This window comes from Cetorhinus maximus, chromosome 18 (genome assembly GCF_964194155.1).
Source record: "Cetorhinus maximus chromosome 18, sCetMax3.hap1.1, whole genome shotgun sequence".
NCBI lineage: Eukaryota > Metazoa > Chordata > Chondrichthyes > Lamniformes > Cetorhinidae > Cetorhinus > Cetorhinus maximus.
The window spans coordinates 53113980-53136152 of NC_135896.1; the positions used below are offsets into that span (position 1 = coordinate 53113980).

The window sequence follows — 22173 nt, forward strand, 5'->3', positions numbered from 1 at the left end:
AATTTGGGTGCTTAATCGCAATGTTAGATGGCTAACTTGGCCAACCCAAGACAAATTCAAAAGTGAAATAGAACACTGATGTGTTCACAATGCAAACGTTTCCACAGTATTTTGTTTATGAATAATAGGCTGGCTGGTTCATGCAGAATCAAATGCCTTTGTTTTTAAAGTATTTTAGAGAAATATGCCCAAAAGCCAACAGTAAAAATCTAATAGTCCCAGTTCAATTTGATGTAATGATTGCAGGTGGGGATAAATTACATTTATTTACAAAGCTTTATAATGTTTGAGTACACATTCTTGTCGGTTAGGTAATCCAGAACATGTGGAATCCCTGTGCTAGTTATTGAAATTATTGTTTACATTGTATGGATTTGTGTATTCTGTTTCTGGGGCTGCTTGTGGCTGTATTTTATTGTAAGTGTAGGACTGCTCATATAAAAATTTCCACAATTAAAAATTTTGAACTTGAATAACTTATGAATGTCATAAGACAGTTATGGACTTTTATTATGACTGTATGAAAAAGATAATGCCAAAGCCATTGGACCCTTCATTGGTCATCATGCTCTTTTGTAGATATAAACTCGAGTGTACTTCCCAACAGTTGTTAACGTTAACCCTTCAGAAAGGCAAAACAAAAATCTGAAGTCAATTGTAGGGATTTGGACTCTATACTAAACCAGAGTATTGTCAAGGAATAACCATACTGGCAAAAAGGACAAATACTAATTTAGAATGCAAACTAACAGTTTTTATTGGCCAATAAAGATTGTTCAGCATTTCAACAGCTGAGGCATGGCACAATTTTCAAGTTCAACATGTCAGTCTGTCTCCTGGGACCTCGGGAGATCTTATCTTCTTGGTTCCTTGAACCTGGACTTGTGACTCTTGACGTCCTTCAAGATTTTAGCTTAGCCAACTTAACTCTAGCATATGTACAAATCCCTTTTTGCAGCTTTAAGACTTCAACTCTAGTGGATCCTTTTTCCACCCACAACTTCCCAGTCCACCTTAATTGCTGAAGCTTCACTGCCTGCTGAGTGTTCCCATGATCTCGCTCTCTCACTCTGTAATGACTTTAGCCCTGGCAAACCTGTCTATACTGGATCCACTGATCTCTCATACTGTGTTCTTGCAATAACCCTCAGCCTTGTGACAGTTTAGCCACTAACTAATCCTAATACTGCGTTCTTACAGCAACCCTTCAGCCCATGACAAATACCTGTTGACTGGCAATGTCCTACATAAACACTAATTTCTCAGCAAGTGCGCAACTCCTAACTATCTCTCCTGATAAATGCCCCCAAGCAAGTGTCCTGTGACAAATGCTAACTCTTGGCAAGTTCAAAGACCTAGTAATGCACCCTTTTTAAAAAATATCCTTTATGCAGGTGTATTTGCAACATTTAGTCCAAGTACGTGCACCTGGATGGACACAACTAAGAATTTCTAACCCAATATTTACAATGCTTGATCAAGAGGAAGAGTTTTCTTAGCTTCCCCACAACAATCTAACCTTAAGTTACAACTCTAGCCAGAGGTTCTTGGAACATTCTAGCCCTCAGACCATCATCCTGACCAATCAACGTTGCTGCTTTGGCTTCCCTTTTAACTGCTAAACCTTAACCTGTATCTTTTGACTAGAGATCCTGGAACATCTAGTCCTCATGCCACCTTCCTGGCTAATCAGTTTTGGCCTCCATTTACTGCTAAGATAGACTCACTGGAGCTCAAATGTGTCCTTATTATAACTTCAGTTCACTCTCATAGGGTCCATGTGTTCTTTCTTAAAGCTACATCACAGTATTTGGCACTTAGAGATGCCAACTTTAAGAACTTCTTAACAACATACTCAAATTCGTGGATCATCCCAATAATAAATATAAATTAAGACTTAATCACTAAGCTTATGTACAGTGCAATTTGATAACTTAAGCCTTAATTACACAATGAGCCACAGTTTGAAGTCTAACAATTTTAGGAAGAACTGTGGGAAAACTTCTTCCAAACTGCTTAAGACAATCAAGCATGTTCCAGGAGACCATATTTACCCATGTGATTATAGGTGAATCTGTTATACTCCAATGTCTTCGTCCTTTTACCTCATCAGATCCCTTCTTAAAGGTGAATAATATAACTGTAAACGCCATATTCATAGGTAATGTGTTTTTAAGCTTGGAAACCTTTTTGAGAAAATGCATTTGTAAATGTGGAAGAGAAGGATTCAGTCATATGATTCATGGATTTTGTGGTGAAAGAGCATGTCCTTTTTTTTAAAAGGCAAAAAATTAATCAGGTCAAATTATAATTCTGGATTTTAATATCGAGGCATTGAATTCAAAAGCAAGCAAATGGTATTGAATTGGTACCAGACATTTTGTAGGCCACATTTGTAATAACTGAAGCTGTTTAAGCTGAAGAAATAAAAAGTAATTTGAAATTGTGACCTGGCTTTTCACTCTGCTGGGTTCACTGCTAAAATTCCATTTCCAGATCGAGGTACAGAACAGAATGTCAGCACCTAGACTCATTTAATTAACCAGTAGGGTTGCCAGGAGCTCAAATTAGATCAGTGCGTGCTACGTAGCATCAGAAATGTGAAGGAGACCAGTCATTAAAATAACTTAATTTCCTAAGGGACTTTTTGCAAAACTAATTAGGGATAATTACATTAATCTTGGAGCATTCCTATAAATGACCACTGATACTTTTTTGGTGTGCAGATGCAGATGGTGAAGTGTCAGTGTCTAGCCTCATTTAATTAACCAATCAGGTTGCCAGAAGTTGAAACTAAATTGGTATATGCTACCTAGCATCAAAATTGTAAAGGTAATATTTTAGAAGACCGGTCATTAAAATAATTCTATTCCGTAAGGGGTATTTTACATAACTAATTAAGGATAATGACATTAATCTGTGAATTCCTATAACTGACCATGTTTTTTGTGCATGTTGCGCTCCGCTTAAGTGCCATAGTTGCTTCTGGACTACTTGTATGGCTAGGGTGGCTGAAATAACAATCAACTGCTGCATATATTGGTAATTTAGCTATAGAATAAAACTGATGAGAAATTAACTGTGCAAGACTATTTGTTTGCCTTTCCAAACATTGTTAGTTTGAAGATGAAAGATGAATGGGAAAGGGATCAGGAAGTTGGTGTAATTCAGTTCCTCTTGAAAAAGCTGTACAAATATTCACTGCAATGTAATATTTGTAGTTTATTCATAAATTTCCATAGGCTGTATACTGATAGTATTAGGACTACTTATTGTAGGTTAAAGTTTATTTTTCATAACACTTTAATTTGGAGCTTCACTGTGGCTATCTGCTGCAAATATGGGCTATGATGCAACAAAGTTAACTAATTGTGCAAAATACATTTTTCAGAATTTAACTTATACTACAAAATATATGTAAAGTAGAATGGGGTCAAGAAATGGTATAGAATGACTTTGTCTAGAAGCAATTTATGTACTGTGTGCCATTCAATAATATTTCCTGAAATAAGTTAAGACTGAACCTTTAGCTCAAGTTGTTGGTTATACAGTATACAAGGCTTGCTCTGACTGTACAATGCTTTACAAATCCAAGGTACTTCACGGTGCAAAATTGCCACTTCAAAAAATAGAGTAAAATGAAAATGTTTAACCTAGAACCCACAGATCTGTAATCATTCTCACGTACAAGTCATAAATGTATGTCAAAAACAGTCATGGTCGTAGCACCAAACCCTGGGGAACACCACTGTGTACCTCCCTCCAATCTGAAAAGCAATGATTCACTTCAACTCTTTTCTATCCCTAAGCCAATTTCACACCTGTGCGGCTACTGTCACATGGGCTTCAATTGTGCTATGAAATCTCTCTGTGGTACATCACCAAAAACCTTTCAAAAGTCTATATATACACCACATAAAGCACATTATGTCACGTCAACCACATTTGAGGTTACAGAGGGTAGATAAGGACAAAAAGCTCAACCAAATCAGTCAACACTATTTGCCCTTAACAAATCCATGCTGGATTTCTTTCTCTTAGACCGTACGTATCCAAGTAGTTAATTTTATCCCAGATTATTATTTCTAAAAGCTTTTCCTCCATTGATGTAGAATTGAATAACATGATTGCCATGTTTATCCTTCTCTCGTCCTTGAACAAGGGTTTGTACAACTCCAGTACTCTAACATCACCCCTGTGTCTAAGGAGGATTGGAAGATTGTGGCCAGCACCTCCACAATTTCTAGTCTTGCTTTCCTCAGCAACCTTTGATACGCACTATCCAAACCAGATGATTTATTCACAAGTGTTGCCAGCCTTTCTCACATCTCCTCTTCATCTATATTTTTATCTCAACCAGTATCTTGGCAAGCCTCCTCATTTAATTTAACTTTGGCAATTGTCTTGCTTGGTAAAAGATACAAAGTACTAATTTGGTACCTCAGCCACATATTCAGCCTCTACCTGTAGATCTCCATTTTGGTTCCTAATCAGTCCCAATGTTCCTCTGAAAAATGTGACTGCTAATATGCCAATGAAAGACCCTTTCTTTCTCTTTCTCTCCCCCCCCCTCCTTTTATGTTAGCTACTAATCTGTTCTTGTACTTTATTCGCTCATTTCCTTTTCACTTCTCTGTACTTCCTATCTTCAGCCTGATTTTCCTTTGTGTACTTAAGCTGACCTCTGTCATGCTCTCTCTTCTGCTTCATTCAATTCTGTAATTTCCTTTATCATGCAGGGAGCTCTGGCCTCCGTTGCCCTCCTACTTTCTTGTGGGAATGTACCTAGACTCAACCCAAACTCTCTCCTCTTTCTGCCTGATAGTGTTTGACTACCTGGGCCAGATCTCTCCTCAATTCTCTGAAATTAGCCCTTCTGCAATTAAGGATTTTTATTCCAGATTTTTTTTTTGGAATTCTCCATAGCTAAACCTAATCTAAACTTTGCTATCCCTGAGCTTCTCCTCTACTGACTGTATCACTTCATTCCCCAGGACTAGATCTAGTAATGCCTCCTTCCTCATTGGGCAGGAAACATACTATCTAGAAAGTTCTCCTGAACATATCTTAGAGAAATCTGAATGTTCCCCCTATCAACTTTCGATGGTACATTCTGTGCCTACCATGGTGACCATGGGTAACAGGGATTCAGGGCTCAACTCTGGAGAGGGAGCCTGAGCAATGGCTGCCACATCCAAGAAAGAGCTGAGAAGTTGCCTTGGCTTGATCCAGTGCATGAATTCTTTCATACCTCCTGTCAGAACACACACACAACCTACTCTAGTTGATTAAAGATGTTGAATACCAGTGTTCAAACATGAGATGCGTTTCAATCGACTCAAATTAGTATGCAAGGATATGGGTTATTTTCTGGTAGAATGACAGACCTATCACTCTGCAGGTAGATGCTTCCACAAAATGACTGGGAGCAGCCCTGGTTCAAGCGTGAAAACTGATTATATTTGCACCTATAGCCCTAACAATTGCTGAGACCAGATATGTCAACATAGAAAGCGAGCTTTTAGCACTGGTGTATGGATGTGAGAAATTCCATACATGCCTCTGTGGGAGAGAGCTCATAAGAGAGTGATCATTGTCCACTAGAGCAGGCCTTTAAGAAAAATGTTTGTGGAGCACCAGCAAGACTTCCGAGGTTACTCTTAAGGCTTCAGAGCAATGATTGCACTCTGCAATATAAGCCAGGTAGAGAAATGATACAAGCAGTTGCCCTAACTCGGTTGTTGCCACAGGAGAAACATTAGGTAAAATAACTAGATATAAAGACCCATCCCCTAGTAAAAGTAATGCCTCTGAGATTGAGTCAAATTAGAGATGAGACTAGTGAAGATGAAGAGTTACAGGTGGTCTCTCAACAAGTGATTGAGATGTTCTGATAAGATATAGCAATCTCAGACAAATACTACCGTAATTTTGGCCATCAGAGATTACATCTTACTGAAAGATGGCGTTCTGCTGGCTGGATCCAGACTCATCCTACACAAAATGATGCAGCAAAAATTTGGGAGGTACGTGAAGACCACATGGGAATGGAGAAGTGTAAGCTCAGAGCCAGATCAGCTGGCATCTACAAAGCCATACACTGCACGTACGCTTCTATGCCAGAAGTATATAAATACACAGCAGAGATGATAGCTACTGAAGCACCACTCAGACAACGGCAAACTGTGGGAGACGACTTATCCACAGACAATCAAGAATGCCGCCATCTAGTAGCAGAATATTCCTCTAAGTTCCCATTCATCAGGAAGGTGAAAGATTTGAGAGCCAATTCACCTCCAAAGTTTAAGGATTTTGCTGAACATTATGGGTTCGATGACATCACCTCATATCACATTACCAAGAGACACAGGTTTATAGAAAGACACGTCCAGTGTTGAAGAGAATCCTCGTGAAATGCTGAAAGACAGAGGAAGACCCAAATCTTGCCTTGTTGTCATTGCAGGTACATCCCTCAAAGTTGACATGAAATCGCTTGTAGTTAACAACTCTGTCAAGCAAGATGCACTCTCCAATTGACCAGGAGAAAGTAGGACCACAACTTAGTATGCAGGTAGAAGGTGGTCAACACTTCATGCCAATTCCTTGCCTGAGTTGTTGAGATGACAAATTGGATCCTGTACACGTACAATCATGAAAACCTGGAACCCAGCATAAGTTGTTGGTAAAGCTGAGACTCCAAGCTCATACATTGAGACTGAAACCAGTAAGCAAATGAGAAGGAACATTTAACCTATACTTGAGCTGGAAAAGCAGAAAAGGTCATCAACAACACCAACATTACTGACCAGTGAGACAACATCAACAACATTACCAACAAGCGGTGAAACATCAACAACACTTAATGTCAAAATCATATCTTTTGGGATTGTGCCTTTTCTTTTTGAAGCAGCTGTCAGTTTATGCTAATTTTATAATTTGGCACGTATGTATGTAATAACATAAGAAATAGGAACAGGAATAGACTATTCGGTCCCTCGAGCCTGCTCCACCATTCAATAAGACCATGGCTGATCATCTTGCATTTCGATTTCCACATTCCCATCTAACACTGATAACCTTTGATTCCCTTACCTAACAAGAATCTATCTACCTCTGTCTTAAAAATATTCAATGACCCTGCCTCCACCACCTTCTGAGGAAGAGAATTACTAAATTGCATAACACTCAGCGAAAAAAAATTCTCCTCATTTTAAAACAGTGCCCCCTAGTTCTGGACTCACCCACAAGAGGAAACATCTCTTTGATGTCCACCTTGTCAAGGCCGTTCAGGATCTAGTATACTTCAATCAAATCACCCCTCACTCTTCTAAATTCCAGTGGAAACAAGCCTTTCTATCCATGCTAATATGTTACCCACTACTCCATGCATTTTTATTTTCTGTAATAATCTTTGTGGCGCCTTCTGGAAATCCAAGTACAGCACGTCTACAGACTACCCTTTATCCACTGCGCATGTTACTCCTTCAAAAAAACTTCAATAAATTGGTTAAACATGATTTTCCTTTCACAAAACCATGCTGACTTTTCCCAATTGCCTTGAGCTCATCTAAATGCCCAGCTCTAACCTCTTTAATGATCGATACTAATAACGTCCCCACAACAGACATCAGGCTAATTGGCCTTTAATTTCCTGTTTTCTGCCTCCCTTCCTCCCTTGAATAGAGAGGTTATACTTGCTGCTTTCTAATCTGATGGAACCTTTCCAGAATCTAGCGAAGTTCGGAAAATTAACACCACTGCATCGACTACCTCCATTAGCCACCTCTTTTAAGATCCTAGGAGATTCATCAATTTGCTCAGTACAGTTTCCCCAGTGATTTCAGTTTCACAAAGTTCCTTTCTCCCGTTCCCCTCCTGATTTGCAGCTATTACTGGAATGGTTTTTGTATCCTGTATAGTGAACACAGAAGCAAAACATTTGTTCATTTCTTCTGCCATTTCCTTGTTATCTACTATTAACTCCCCACTGTCACTCTCTAGAGGACCAGCACTCACTTTACTCCTTTCCTTTTTAAGTACCTGTAGAAACTCGTGCTATCCAATTTTGCATTTTCTAGCTAGCTTCCTCTTATATTCTGATTTCTTTCCCCTGATTAACCTTTTGGTCATTCTCTGCTGTTCTTTATATTCTGGCCAATCATCTGTCCTGCCACTCATCTTTGCAGAGTTGTATGCTTTTTCCTTAAGTTTGATGCTTTCCTTAACATCTTTAGTTAACCACGGATGGTGGGTCCTCCCCTTAGAATTTTTCTTTATAGAAGGAATGTACTTATTCTGAATACTCTGAAATATCCTCTTAAAATGTCTGCCACTGCTTCTCTATTGATCTATCCTCTAGCCTAGCTTCCCAGTTCACTTCAGCTAGCTCAGCTTTCACCCCCGCATAGTTGCCCTTATTTAAGTTTTTAAGATTCTAGTTTTGGACCCACTCTTCTCCTTTTCAAACTGGATGTAAAGTTCAATCATATTGTGGTTGCTGCTACCTAGGGGTGTCTTTACTCTGAGGCTGTTAATTAATCCTGTCATGTTACACAATACCAAATCTAATGTAACCTGCTGCCTGGTTGGTTCCAGAACATGCTACTCTAAAACTATCTCAAAAGCATTCTAAGAATTCCTCATCCAGGCTACTACTGCCAATCTGATTTTTCCAGTTTGTGTAGATTAAAATCACCCATGATTATTGCTGTCCCTTTATCACAAACACACAATATTTTCTCTTGAATACTTTGTCCTACATTGTGACTACTGTTAGGAGGCCTGTAGACCACTCCCACTAATGTTTTTTCCCCTACTCATCCCCTCATCACCACCAAACTGATTCTACACCCTGATCTCCTGAACCAAGGTCATCTCTAACTAATGCACCAATGCCCTCTTTGATTAACAGTACTACCCCTCCACCTTTACCTAGCTTCCTATTTTTCTTGAATGTCATGTACCCTTTATTATTCAGGACCCAATCTTCGTTGTCCTGCAGCCACGCCTCTGTAATAATAATGCAGGTAACTCATTGCTGTATCGTGCAAGGAATACTGCAGACCATGGTTTGTATTCAATGTGCTAACTTATGTTCCTGATGCAATAGCAGCTAATTAACTTGCGTTTCATCTGTTCATTTTCTCTAGGTTTTCAAATCAGGATAACTAATCCATTTGAATATTAATCATTTCATTTATACACTTCAGTTAACAGCTGTGTGCTTTCATGACTATAGCTGATTTTGTAATCTTAAATTTTAAAGGTTTGTTTTTAGTTAGCAGGCCTAGCATAAATGTGGCTTTTGGCTGAATGTAGAGCTTCAGCGAACTAACAGCAAGAGCCACTGTCCTCGCAAAGGACTCGCTAAACAGCGAAGCGGGTGCAAATACCAAATTTTAAATAATGAAATTTGTTTCTGGTAGTACACTGCTCTATGTGGTGTGATGTTTGGCAATTTAGTTATTGAGGCAGAATGTCTGTTATTACAGCTCAGTATATTGGATAATTTAGGTGAAGCTCATAGAGGACAGTTGTCTACCAAGAATTAAACACTGGTAATTGCAGAATTTTTCTGTCCATTGACTTGTTTGATAGTGGATGAGGGATCAATATTGTTCAGCAGACTGGCAGAATTCTATCCCCTTCACCAAATAGTGCACTGCAATCTTAACTATCCATCCGAGAAGGCAGACAGAACCTCGGTTCAATGTCTTGTGTGAAGGCAAAGATATATAGTGAACATTTACTCTTGTTTAAAACAATACATTTTATTCCCATATCCCTTTGACCAGCTGCTCTTGCAGAAAAATGTAATAATTGAAGTTCCGTTAGCAATTCAATTGGTACAAACATAAAAGCCACTTCTAAAAGATAATTACTGGAAAATTGTTGTTGGTGTCTGTGCATTGTTTCCATGTCATTGATCCACCCAAACAAACTTTTTTTCCCCGAGGTTATTTTGGAAGAGAAAAGCACATATTTTAACCAGCTGTGAATTTCTCTTGTTACAGACTCTCAGCAGTGTAACGGAACAGTACATATGTATATAAACTTGTCTCTGTCTCTGTCTTGTATAATATTTATAGTTTAGTTATTTATAATTATAGGATGCAGTACTTGGAATTATAAGCCCATTCCTCACCTCTCCAAAATATATAAATTATCCAAAATTTGAGCTTTTTTTCCCCTCCCTTTTGTAGACCTGTCTTTTCAGGCAAAACTGAACAGTTATAGGACTATTACTGTAGTTGAATTTTCCTTTTTCTGCATCTAGAATCAGAAAGAATGCCAAATGTAAGTGTTTCCAATAGGGAACTCACTGGTCCTGTAAGTGAGCAACTGCCATGGAGAGGACTTGAAAAGTCAAGACCTGGGAATTAAGTCTACTGCTATGTTGCATAGGCCAAATTCCACCAAAGCAATTTGAGAATTTGAGAATAAAAAAAAATCAGCTGGTATTAGTAAACATGAGATCTCAGGAATGCCAATAGATGCCAGCCTTGCCAAAAATTACCCCTGCAACTTAAGCAACGTGGCAGTGCTTTGCACACACAACCAGAGTGAGATAATTAATCTATTTTCTGGTGTTAGTGGGAGAAGAACTCCCTGCTTCTCTTTGAGTGAGTAGCATAATAGATTTTGACCATCTGTTTGAACCATCAGAATAGACATGTTAAATCAAAAGCTCAAACATCTCATCTGCAGGATAGCACATCTGACAGTGCTACACTGAAATGCCTCAAATCTACTATCATCATTCCTTTTTGAAAAAAAAACTCAACACCTCCGTCTTTGCAAATTACCACCCCTGTCTCCAACCTCCCCTTCCTTTCAAGTCCTTGAACATGTTTCCCAAATCTGTGCGCTGCTTTTCTGGAAACCCTCCAATCAGGCTTTCACCTCAAAGTGACTCTTATCAAAGTCATAAATTACTTGATTAACAGTGACTATGACAAAGATAAACTATCCCACCACACCCCCTCAATCTTTCGGCAGCCATTGACATGGTTTACCACACTGTCCTCCAAAGCCTTGCCATCGTCATCCAGCCGGGTGGGACTGGGTTCCATTGTTTAATCATAGCTAAAGAACCACCTGCAATGGTTTCTCTTTCTGCTCTAGTCTTCTCCAAGGATTTATCGTTGGCTACCTCCCTATTTTTCATCTACATGCTGCCTTTCAGTGATGATATCCAAAAATGCAGTGTCAGACTCTGTATGTTGACAACCCAGTTCTACTTCACCTCCACTGTACATCGCCACTGTACACTGTATCTAAATTGTCAGACTGCTTATTTGACATCCAGTACTGGATGAGTGGACATTTCTTTCAACTAAACATTGGGAAGAATGTAGCCATTGTCATCGGTCTCCACTCCAATTTCTGTGCCCTAACTGCCAACTCCATCCCTCTCTCTGGCAACTGAGGCTGAGCCAGTCTGTGACCTGTGCCAAAGATGAATTCCTGACCACATATTCATGCCATTACCAAGGCTGCCTATTTGCACCTCTGTCTTGTTGCCTGGCTCTACCCTTGTCTTGGCTCATCTGTTGTTGAAACCCTCAACCATGCCTTTCTTACCTTCTAGATTTGACTATTGCGGTATCCATTTTGTTGGGCTCCCACTTCCTACCCTCGAAACTTGAGGCCGTCCGACTCTCTCTCTGTGCCTAACTTGCACTCATCATCTAGAGCTGTTGACCTACACTGGCTCCTGGTGAAGCAATGCCTTTTTTAGTTCAAATCCTTGTTTTCAAATCCCTCAATTCCCTCCATGGCCTTGCCCCTCCCTATCTCTAATCTCCTTCAGCCCCATAACCTTCTGAGATACATGCGCTCCTCTAATTCTGGACTTTTGGGCATCCCCAATTTTACTTGCTGCACCATCGTTACCCTAGATTATGTGCTACATCTTGGGTTGGGGCTTGAGCACTCAACCTCCTGCCTGAAGACGCTCATGTCACCAACTGACCCAAGCTGTTGCACAACATAATGTGGTCTGAGAATTTTCTTTCCCCCTCACCATTGTAGTAGTAATGCTTGAGTAATTTAAATTCAAGTCAGCCCTAATTCTAAAATTCATAAGAAATTAGCCTACATACTGCATTAAAAACAAAATGCTGGAAAAACTGAGTTTGCTGCTGGGATGGTCTAGCAGGATCTGCAGAGCGAGAAACAGTTAACATTTTGAATCCATTTGACTCTTCTACATACGGCATTATTTAAAACAAAGTGCGCTCATCTCAGTAAGGAGTAATTGTTTAACTGACAGCTTCATATTTATCTTGTGTGCTGCAATGTAATTATCTGTACATTTTGTAATGAAAACTGGGTTTAAAATGGAATCCTAGTGCATTATTTTGGCTCACTAATCTCAAATGACTGACCTTATGAGCCTTTGTTAATGTTGAGGCCCCCAAGAAATCATTCCCTCCCCATACCCCCCAATTTTAACCACTGTCCTGAAGTTCCCAGCAGATCAAACACAGAAGATGTTAACCAATTGTTAGACTTGATTGATGGATATAAAGAGAAACAGAGGCAGTTTTATTTTTCCAAGTATGAATATTCAGGTTATTGTATGAGTTTTGAAGGTGTAAAGTTTGTTTTACATGTAAATAGTTCATTACACTGCTTCCCTTTCATTTCTTAAAATGTTTTCATGTTATGATCATTCCCAGTGCATGATATCACTAAGCTTGTGATCTGGCCATCATGGTGTAGGTCTCTCTTTACAAGTTTATCATAATCTATAACAGATTTTGATCAAGAGGATGGGTTTAACGAGCAAAAATATTTTCATCAAATGGCAGTAGAGACCATGGTGAAGAAAATGACCTAATTCCCAGTGAGTTAACTGCTAGGGTGGCAAAGATTTTGGCTGGATTATGTGAGGCCTGAGCTTCAAACTCTGAGTCAAGGGGATTCAACTACTGACTACACTTACAAATACGACACATCACCCCACTCACCCACTTCAGGATGGTTCAACAATGTAGCACTCTTAAAGATAGTTTGCAACAGCTCCTTAAGTATATTGGTTTGAAAGACAATTACTAATTCACCTATTTGTGAGAGAAGTGAAAACAAATAAGGAGCTGTAGACTTATTGGAATCTGATAAAGACTGAATAGGATAGATGAATCGTTGAATGGACTAAACGAAGGGGAAAAAGGCAATGCCAATAAAGTGAAACATGATGAGTTCACACAGCTGGCGATGATCAGATACAAGTAATGTATTGAATAGGTGTAGTATTGAATAGATAATAGTAATGGTACTCCTCACATTAACATGAATAAAAATGCATTGCAGTCGTGCTTTGATTGTGTTTATTTAATTGCTGTTTGAAAATGGATCTATAATTATAAAAGTTCTCCATCTATAGCATTGATTTAGATTTTTGATATTCAAACAAAATAGTTATGATATTGTAATTTTGTAACTGATCCAACTTTAGATAGCTAGGGAAAACTGCCTCTGAACAATAAATGCATGTCATGTACACTTGTGAGCAAACATTGTATAGTACTATTCCTTTTATTGTTTGGGACATTGTACAATGTTTGAATAATTTATCCAATTTAATAATTAATTAAATTTCCATGCAAAGGTCAGCACTTAGCTTGAGACAACTATCTGCATGTACAATACACCCTGTATCTACAGCATTCACTTTAGGCAACTGTTCTATAACATTAATTCTACGATGTGTTTTATTCCAAACTCTGGATTTTGGTGATAACCAAGTAATGGAATTGTTGGTTAACATTACAGTCTGTAGACGCTTTACTAACAATTCCGTTTATTATTAAAATCAAAGTAGAGCGGAAAGGAATTGCTGCTTTGTTTAGCTAAATAATATAATTTCAAGCAGGGTGTTTGTTTTCCTGCAATTACATCAGAACAGCTGTTCAAGATCAGCAGGATATTATAATGCTATACATCTGTTCTGTGGTCTGCTGTTTAATATTTTTCTGTTTTCGGAAGAGTGAATAATGTGATGACAGGTCCCAAGAATGAGCAAATTGTTACAAGGGTTCCACAAAGGCTTTGCCATTTCCGATAAAACATGCCACTTGTATTGTTAAGGAAGAAATGGTGACAGGACAAAAATGAGACCAAGTTTCTGCTTGGAAAATTCATTTTACTCCTAGTTTAACTATTTAAATTTGCCAAATTTTCCACTTTTTTTCTTGTAAGATACTGACTCTTCCCAGAATATGGTTCCATTAGTTTTGGACTCCATCCATTACCTTCACTAAATATCCATTCTTATGTAAGCCTAAACATCGGTATTTGATGAGGGGTCATCATAACCAACCTAGCTCTGTTTTTATCCAATGCCTAGTGGATGTAATGTCCAGCAAGAATCACTGGATGGTGTACATCACATGAGGACTAGCTGATCTTTATTCCCTCTCTGACCCTCATAATCCCTAACTCCATTTTTTTTCCTAGTTTTAATTCTAGTTGCTTCAATACCTGATATCTAACTGCACTGATCAGACCTAGAACTGTTTGGAGGCATTTTGGCTTAGATGAACATCTTGACTCGGAAAGTGTTAAATAGCATTGCTCTTGCAGGATTAGGTACAAGTATCGCTGCCATATTTTAATATATATTTTATATATATATAATATTCTCTCTGTAGCCCCTCTCCCTCTCTTCCCCACACATTCTGTTATATGATGCATATTGCTATATTCATGTATATAAAAATATACATATATGTAAAGATCTATTCAGATTCCTATTACATTGTTCAAGGGAAACCACTTGATGCACTGTTTTGTAATATGTTTACACCTCAAAATGCTCAATCCCTTTAATTGCTGAGGTGTTTAACCACACCTGTTCCATCCAAACTAAGTCCAATTACTGCCATTAGAAAATGTTGGTTTAATTGCTGTTGCTGAGGGAAGTTTGTAGATTTGCTGGGGCATTTAAAAAATGACTTTATTCTGTTGATGTTGGTATCGCTGGCAAGGACAGCTTTTATTGCCCATTCTTAGTTGTGTTTGAGAAGGTGGCGTTGAGACACTGCCTTGAAGCACTGGAGTCCATGTGATGAGACTAATCCCGCAGTGTTCCAGAATTTTGACCCAGCAATGATGATGAATAGTGACATATGCCCAAGGTGCTTGCAAACTTCTGGCTGCAGATCAGAAGAAAAACAGCCTTTTGATATCCTATGTATTTTAAAATAAAGCAAAGTATGATGAATATTGCTAAATTATATTCTTTGTTTAAAAAAAGTGATAGGCTTTTGGGGAATCATTGCTGACTGTGCATATTAATACAGTCCTTCATAGTTGGAGTTGACTAATTAGAAATATATTATTGAAAAGTCTTTCCCCAGCCCCTGCAAGACATTTAATGACCTTATTATGCAGCAGCCTCTAAATTACTTCAGTACTTTAATTGTGTCACATAGCTCGGTTGTGTGTAAATATACTGATAGGTGTTATTATGAATCACCCACTGTGGCAAAATTACATTTGACATCCCTGCCATTTTGAGCTGTTGAGTATTTAGCATTTGCCTTAACACTCGAGTCATGAAAATTTACCCAGGCGCAGAAAGCCCAGGTAAGAATAACTAAAGGATCCAGTGATCCAGTGATAAGTCAAATTTGTGTTCTGTTGTGATGAGATCTAAATTAAATCACTAATCTGATAGAAAAGTGATTGCCAAGTTAAGGCAGTGTTTTACACCATGTTTGTCACTCATAATCTAAGATGATATTCCAGTATTTTGGGAGACACCATTTTTCAATTGAGATGTTAAATTAAGGCCACCTCTTTTCTGGAGGTGCAAGCAAACATTAATGAGCTTGTGGTCTTGTATTTGTGGTTGCATGGCTGTAAGGACCTATCTTTATGGGGTGGATTTCCCCTTTCCCAAGCTTAGAATCTGGCACCAGGTCGATGGAATTTCCAGGTGTCCAGGAACAGCGATGTCATCAAGCAGTGCAAATACCCAATCACATTGAAGTATTCTCACAGACAGCAAACCAGGATGTAAAAAACACTTTCCCTCCACTTGTAATTAAATTTTAGAGTGTGTGGCACATACATGGGGTTAAGGCAGAAGTTGAAATTTCAAGAATTTGAAAAAAATCCATATTTTAATGTTTTAATCTTGAGAGAGAAACTTGACTTTCCACAAATATAGAATTAATTTTTCCAGAAAGATTCTTCTGAATTTTACCGTTAAATATCCAGTTATGCCTCATTTAAGGCTTTTTACAGCAAGACTAATAGAGGGCATGTTCTTGTCAGTTTTGTGTTGTAGTCTAATTGAATGCAGATTGGTGGTTCTTCAACAGCACACCCAATGGAGAAGAGTAGAATACAATATAGCAACTTGTGGATTTCAGCATTTAACTGCATATATGTAAAGCCCAGAAGTTGCTGTCAGTTTCAGAGGACTAATGGTGGTGAATGCTGACAGTTTTGCCACATTCCTACTGCAAAACCCAGGCCTGTTTCACTATTTGGCAAGAATATTAGGATATATCTTTAACCATATTTCTTTTTCATTCTTCTCCTTTTTCCTTGGCTGCCCTCCTTTGTCCTTGCTGATGCTGCATGTTTGCTGAGAGCATTCAGTACTCCACTGAATTGAACATTCTTCATAAATGAGTGAGGATAGTGAGTATTATCAGGCTAATTAAAGAGGGAGCTTCATTGCTCAGTTCAGTTGTGTCCTTGTACAGTGTCCAGGCATATTCTTGAGAATCTTTGAATAGTGATGCAGAGCTTGAGCACCAGTTGTTTTCTTCCCCGCCCTTTCCAAAAGCCTGAGAATTATGACACCCATTTAAGTATGTCGATTGGCTCCGCTAACTTAGTACAGGCAAATTAATCACCAAACCTCTGGTTTATATCCCATGCATAATAGCACCTCACGAACATGGAACTATTGAGAAGCATAGGTTTTGTTTCGTGGATTTGTACACATTGAAATGTCCATTCCATCTTAATGTGGATTATGCTGATTGACACCACCACCACATTTTATGGCAGTGATGGAAAATTAATGTTTTTATCTATTGTTGGTGTGCAACAGCAGCTTCTGTTTCGATCACCTTGAGGTCAGTTTAGTGTAAGATGAAACTGTAGCTCTCTGCATTAGTGTTCACATAAATAGCTCCTAAAGGAAAGCAAGTTATATGCTATATAAAACGTCCTCTCTTTTTAATAAAAACCTAGTACTTTGAACCCAAGGTTCAGAAATGTGTTCTCAGTTATAATATGCTGTCTCATCTTACACCTGCCATTTGTCTGACCTCTGAGTGTTATGGCCAATATATCTTGTGTTGTGGTTTTAGAATAGGCTGAAGATGAAAAAAAAAAGATTTTAAACAGGACAAGTAAATAGAGGACAGACTTTTAATTTGGTCAGTCTTGGCAGTTCTTGAGTACAAGAGTCCAATGTAAAAGCTAGACCCCATTATATAAATGTTTGACTATTAGTATCATAAAGCTTATAAATAACAAATGTACTAAAACATGGTTTTGTTTTCTAAGGCTGTAACCTTGTATTTTATCTTCCTAGGATGAACTTGACCTTACCGATAAACACAGGGAAGCCATGTTTGCACTTCCTGCAGAAAAGAAGTGGCAGATATACTGTAGTAAGAAAAAGGTAAGAAAATTATTGTTCTTAAAACTTATCCTTTTTAAAAGTAGACTTTAATGAAGATAAAAATATGAGAACTGGAATTCAGGGTATACTTGTCACTCATGATTTGCACGAGAGGAAGAATATTCATCATTACTTTGTGTGTTTGCCTTTTTTTAAATGTTCCTGCCTTGCTGCTTTCAGAGTAAGAAAGAATAAAGAGAACAGAGCTCCAGTTCCTACTGCTGCCCCTCTAACTAGCTAACGTGATGACTCTGAGAACAGCATTCAAGAGGTAGCTCCTGGTGTGTTTTCTCCTCCCCTTGTAAAGTCGTAGCATCTGTGCTCCACTTGACTTTCCCTCATTTCCATTTCTAAATTATATGGTGAAAGCTTTCTAGGTAGGGGACAATACATTATTTCCCTTGGTGCAGATAACTAATGCTGATAATATGAGAGAACCAAGAAAAGAGAGGACTGAGTTAGTTACGCTGGTAAGTTGGAATAAAAACCTTCAAACGATGGAAATTGGGAGGAAGAGAGGAAGAGTATAAAGTGGTTGTAATTTTTCTTGAGTTGCAGAGAGGATGAAGAAATGATCATAGTCCTACATAACAGGATATCATTTCTGTTGTTAGATCACTGAAGGTTTTCATTTTCTTCAATTGAAGAACCATTAAAATTAACTCGCATTCCATTTGCATTGATACATTTTGGTAAAAGCAATAAAAATGCCCATAGTGTATTGATTGGTACATTTTGCATTTCTGGGAGATGTACTTAAATATGGAATGCTGGTCCAACAACTTGGTCTTGGTTTGAATGTTTCATGACATTTTTTTTGCTGAGATTGTTCTCTCTATATTAAACTTAGTCATGTCATGTGTTCGCCTCCAAGCAGCTAAATTTTTCCTCTATTTTCCTTAATCTGGGCCAATCTTTCTGTTTTTTAAAAAAAAAGTCACAAAAACAAAATTAGAACCTTGCATGCCTGGGACAGGCTTTAAATTTTCCTTGTTTTGGAGCTTTTACAGCTGATGAAAATCAGTAACAGTTTTTGTTTTTCATTGGGTACATTTCTTAAAATGACTCAAGTGATTTCAATGATGAGGATAGTTCTCTCTCTCTCTTGCTCTCTCAAGCTATGTGAAACAATTTATGAAGGGAAGGCATATTCAACTGATATGTGTTGGTGTATGCTCCAGAAAAATCAATCACTTGGGCTGACTCTGCTATTCTTCCTCTGTTTCTGATTTGTATGTTAAAATACTTCCTTCTGATTCGGTCAGTGTCGCGAAGTAATGAGCAGGAACATGCTATCTTACATGTGCAAGCACATTTTAGACACCTGAGCAGGTCTCAGATGACTTCAAAATCTAAGTGATATCTCATTTTGGTATATTCATCTGCATCTTCTAAATCTCCCCTTGGCTTGCCTCATCCTATTTCTGATGATCTGCAGCCCTATGCTCCCTCCTGAACATCCTGCTCAGCTGAATTTTGGTCTTTAGTGCATTTATCCTCTTCTCACTGCATTCTTAAGCAATATTGTGCTTGGTAAACCAAAGATCCATATCCTGAATATTTTGAGTCTTCTAGGAATGTGATATATTGTGAACCTAAGTCTCTTCACATATGTCCAAAGGCAGTCATTGTGTTTAGCATAAATTGCATAAAGTATATTTGGGGGACAGGTTTGCTATCTATAATTCAAGAACCTATACTTTTGCATATTATGTTAGGTTCATTATGCAGGCATTAAGACTCTCCTCGAACCTGACTTCAATATCCAGAATATGGTCAGAAATGACAACTTCCTTTGCCTGTGGCATCTAAGTGCCTCTGGTTATTTGGGCAACCGCCTTATTCAAATCTCCCATCTCCAACTTCAAGTCCTTAACATTGCTGGGATGGTGGGGGTGGGAGTTAGTTTTTTTTTTCCTGATGGAAAAAACCCTTCAAGCCTTCGCTTGGAGCATTTAACCAATCACTATCACAGCAGTTGAAGTTACCAATCTGAATAATTTTAAAAACATTAGTTTGGACCTGACATATAGGTAAAATTGAAATTAGCACATGGATGGCAAACTGCTGGCTGAAGAGACTTCATATCTTCCATCTCGCAGTATGCTTGAGATTGAGCAGTTATGGGAACATTAGGAATAGAAATGGGCAATTCAGGCTTTCGGGCTTACTCCTCCATTCAATTAGATCATGGCCGATATTTTTTTAATTCATTCATGGGATTTGGGTGTCACTGGCTAGGCCAGCATTTATTGCCCATCCCTACTTGCCCTAGAGAAGCCTTGAACCGCTGCAGTCCACGTGGTGTCGGTACACCCACAGTGCCGTTAGGGAGGGAGTTCCAGGATTTTGACCCAGCTAACAGTGAAAGAACGGCGATATATTTCTATGTCAGGATGGTGAGTGGCTTGGAGGGGAACTTCCAGGTGGTGGCGATCGCACCTGTCTGCTGCCCATGTCCTTCAAGGTGGTAGTGTTCATGGGTTTGGGAGGTGCTGTCCAAGGAAGGTTGTGAGTTCCTGCAGTGCATCCTGTAGATGGTGTACACTGCTGCCAGTGTGTCAGTGGTGGAGGGAGTGAATGTTTGTGGATGTGGCGCTAATCAAGTGGGTTGCTTTGTCCTGGATGGTGTCAAGCTTTTTGAGTGTTGGCGGAGCTGCAGTCATCCAGGCAAGTGGAGAATATTCTATCACACTCCTGACTTGTGCCTCATAGATGGTGGATAGGTTTTGGGGAGTCAGGAGGTGACTTATTCGTTGCAGGATTCCTAGCCACTGACCTGTTCTTGTCATCACAGTATTTATATGGCTAGTCCAGCTCCGTTTCTGGTCATTGGTAACCCCCCAGGATGGTAGTGGGGGATTCAGCAAGGTAATGCCATTGAATGTCAAGGGGTGATGGTTGGATTCTCTCTTGTTGGAAATGGTCATTGCCTGGTATTTCTGTGGCGCAAATGTTACTTGCCACTTGTCAGCCCAAGCCTGGACATTGCATTTGGAAATATTGCATTTAGACATGGACTGCTTCGGTATCTGAAGTGTCGCGAATGGTACTGAACATTGTACAATCATCAGCGAACATGCCCACTCCTGACCTTACAATGGAAGGAAGGTCATTAATGAAGCAGCTGAAGATGATTGGGCCTAGGATACTGCCCTGAGGAACTCCTGCAATGATGCCTGTGAACTGAGATGATTGACCTCCAACACCCCAACCTTCTCCCTTTGTGCTAGGTTTGACTCCAACCAGCAGTTTGTCCCCCCAATTCCATTGATCCCAGTTTTGCTGGGGCTTGTGGATGTCACACTGGGTCAAATGCTGCCTGGGTGTCAAGGGCAGCCACTCTCGCTTCCTTTGTAGAATTCAGCTCTTATGTCCATGCCCTGGCAGAACCCAAACAATGAGCAGGTTATTACTAAACAAGTGCCACTTGATAGCACGGTTGATGACCGCTTCCATCACCTTACTGATGATGGAGAGTAGACTGATGGAGTGGTAATTGGCCAGGTTGGATTTGTCCTGCTTTTTGTGTACAGGACATACCTGGACAATTTTCTACATGGCCAGGTAGTTGCCAGTGTTGTAGCTGTACTGGAACAGCTTGGCTAGGGACGCAGCAAGTTCTAGAACACAAGTCTTCAGTACTATTGCCGGAATATTGTCCGGGCCCATAACCTTTGCAGTATCCAATGCCTTCAGCCATTTCTTGATATCACATGGAGTGAATTGAATTGGCTGACGACTGGCATCTGTGATGCTGGGGACCTATGGAGGAGGCAGAGATGGATCATTCACTCGGCACTTCTGGCTGAAGATTGTTGCAAATGCATCAGCCTTATCTTTAACACTGATGTGCTGGGCTCCTCCATCATTGAGGATGGGGATATTTGTGGAAACGTTTCCTCTCGTGAGTTGTTTAATTGCCCACCACCATTCACAGCTGAATGTGGCAGGACTGCAGAGCTTAGATCTGATCCGTTGGTTGTGGGATCACTTAGTGTAAGTAGCAAATGATAGACAAAGCTGTATGGCACACAAGTAGTTTTGTGTTGTAGCTTCACCAGTTTGGCACTTCATTTTTAGGTATGCCTGCTGTTGCTCCTGATATGCCGTCCTGTACTCTTCATTGATCCAGAGTTGATGATCTGGCTTGGTGGTAGTGCTAGAGGGAGGATATGGCAGGTCATGAGGTTACAGATTGTGGTTGAGTACAATTCTGCTGCTGATGGCCCACAGTGCCTCGCTGATGCTCAATCTTGAGTTGCTAGATCTGTTTGAAATCTATCCCATTTAGCATGGTGGTAGTGCTACACACCATGATGGAGGGTATTCTCAATGTGAAAACGGGGTTTCATCTCCACAAGGACTGTGGTGGTCACTCCTACCGATACTGTCATAAATGGATGCATCAGCAGCAGGCAGGTTGGTGAGGATGAGGTCAAGTATGCTTTTCCCTCTTTTTAGTGTTCTCACCACATGCCACAGATCCAGCCTAGCAACTATGTCCTTTAGGACTT

At 39.4% G+C, this 22173-nt stretch overlaps 1 protein-coding gene across 6 annotated transcripts in view; it reads left to right on the forward strand.

Annotated features, from left to right (window-relative positions):
• Positions 1-22173, forward strand: part of daam1a (dishevelled associated activator of morphogenesis 1a) — a 182894-nt gene that overhangs the window by 79515 nt on the left and 81206 nt on the right. For all 6 annotated transcript variants that reach the window (XM_078562726.1, XM_078562729.1, XM_078562727.1 and 3 more), the window contains one exon: positions 17567-17656. In XM_078562726.1, coding sequence (XP_078418852.1) covers positions 17567-17656 — 90 coding nt within the window. The remainder of the gene's footprint in view (positions 1-17566; positions 17657-22173) is intronic.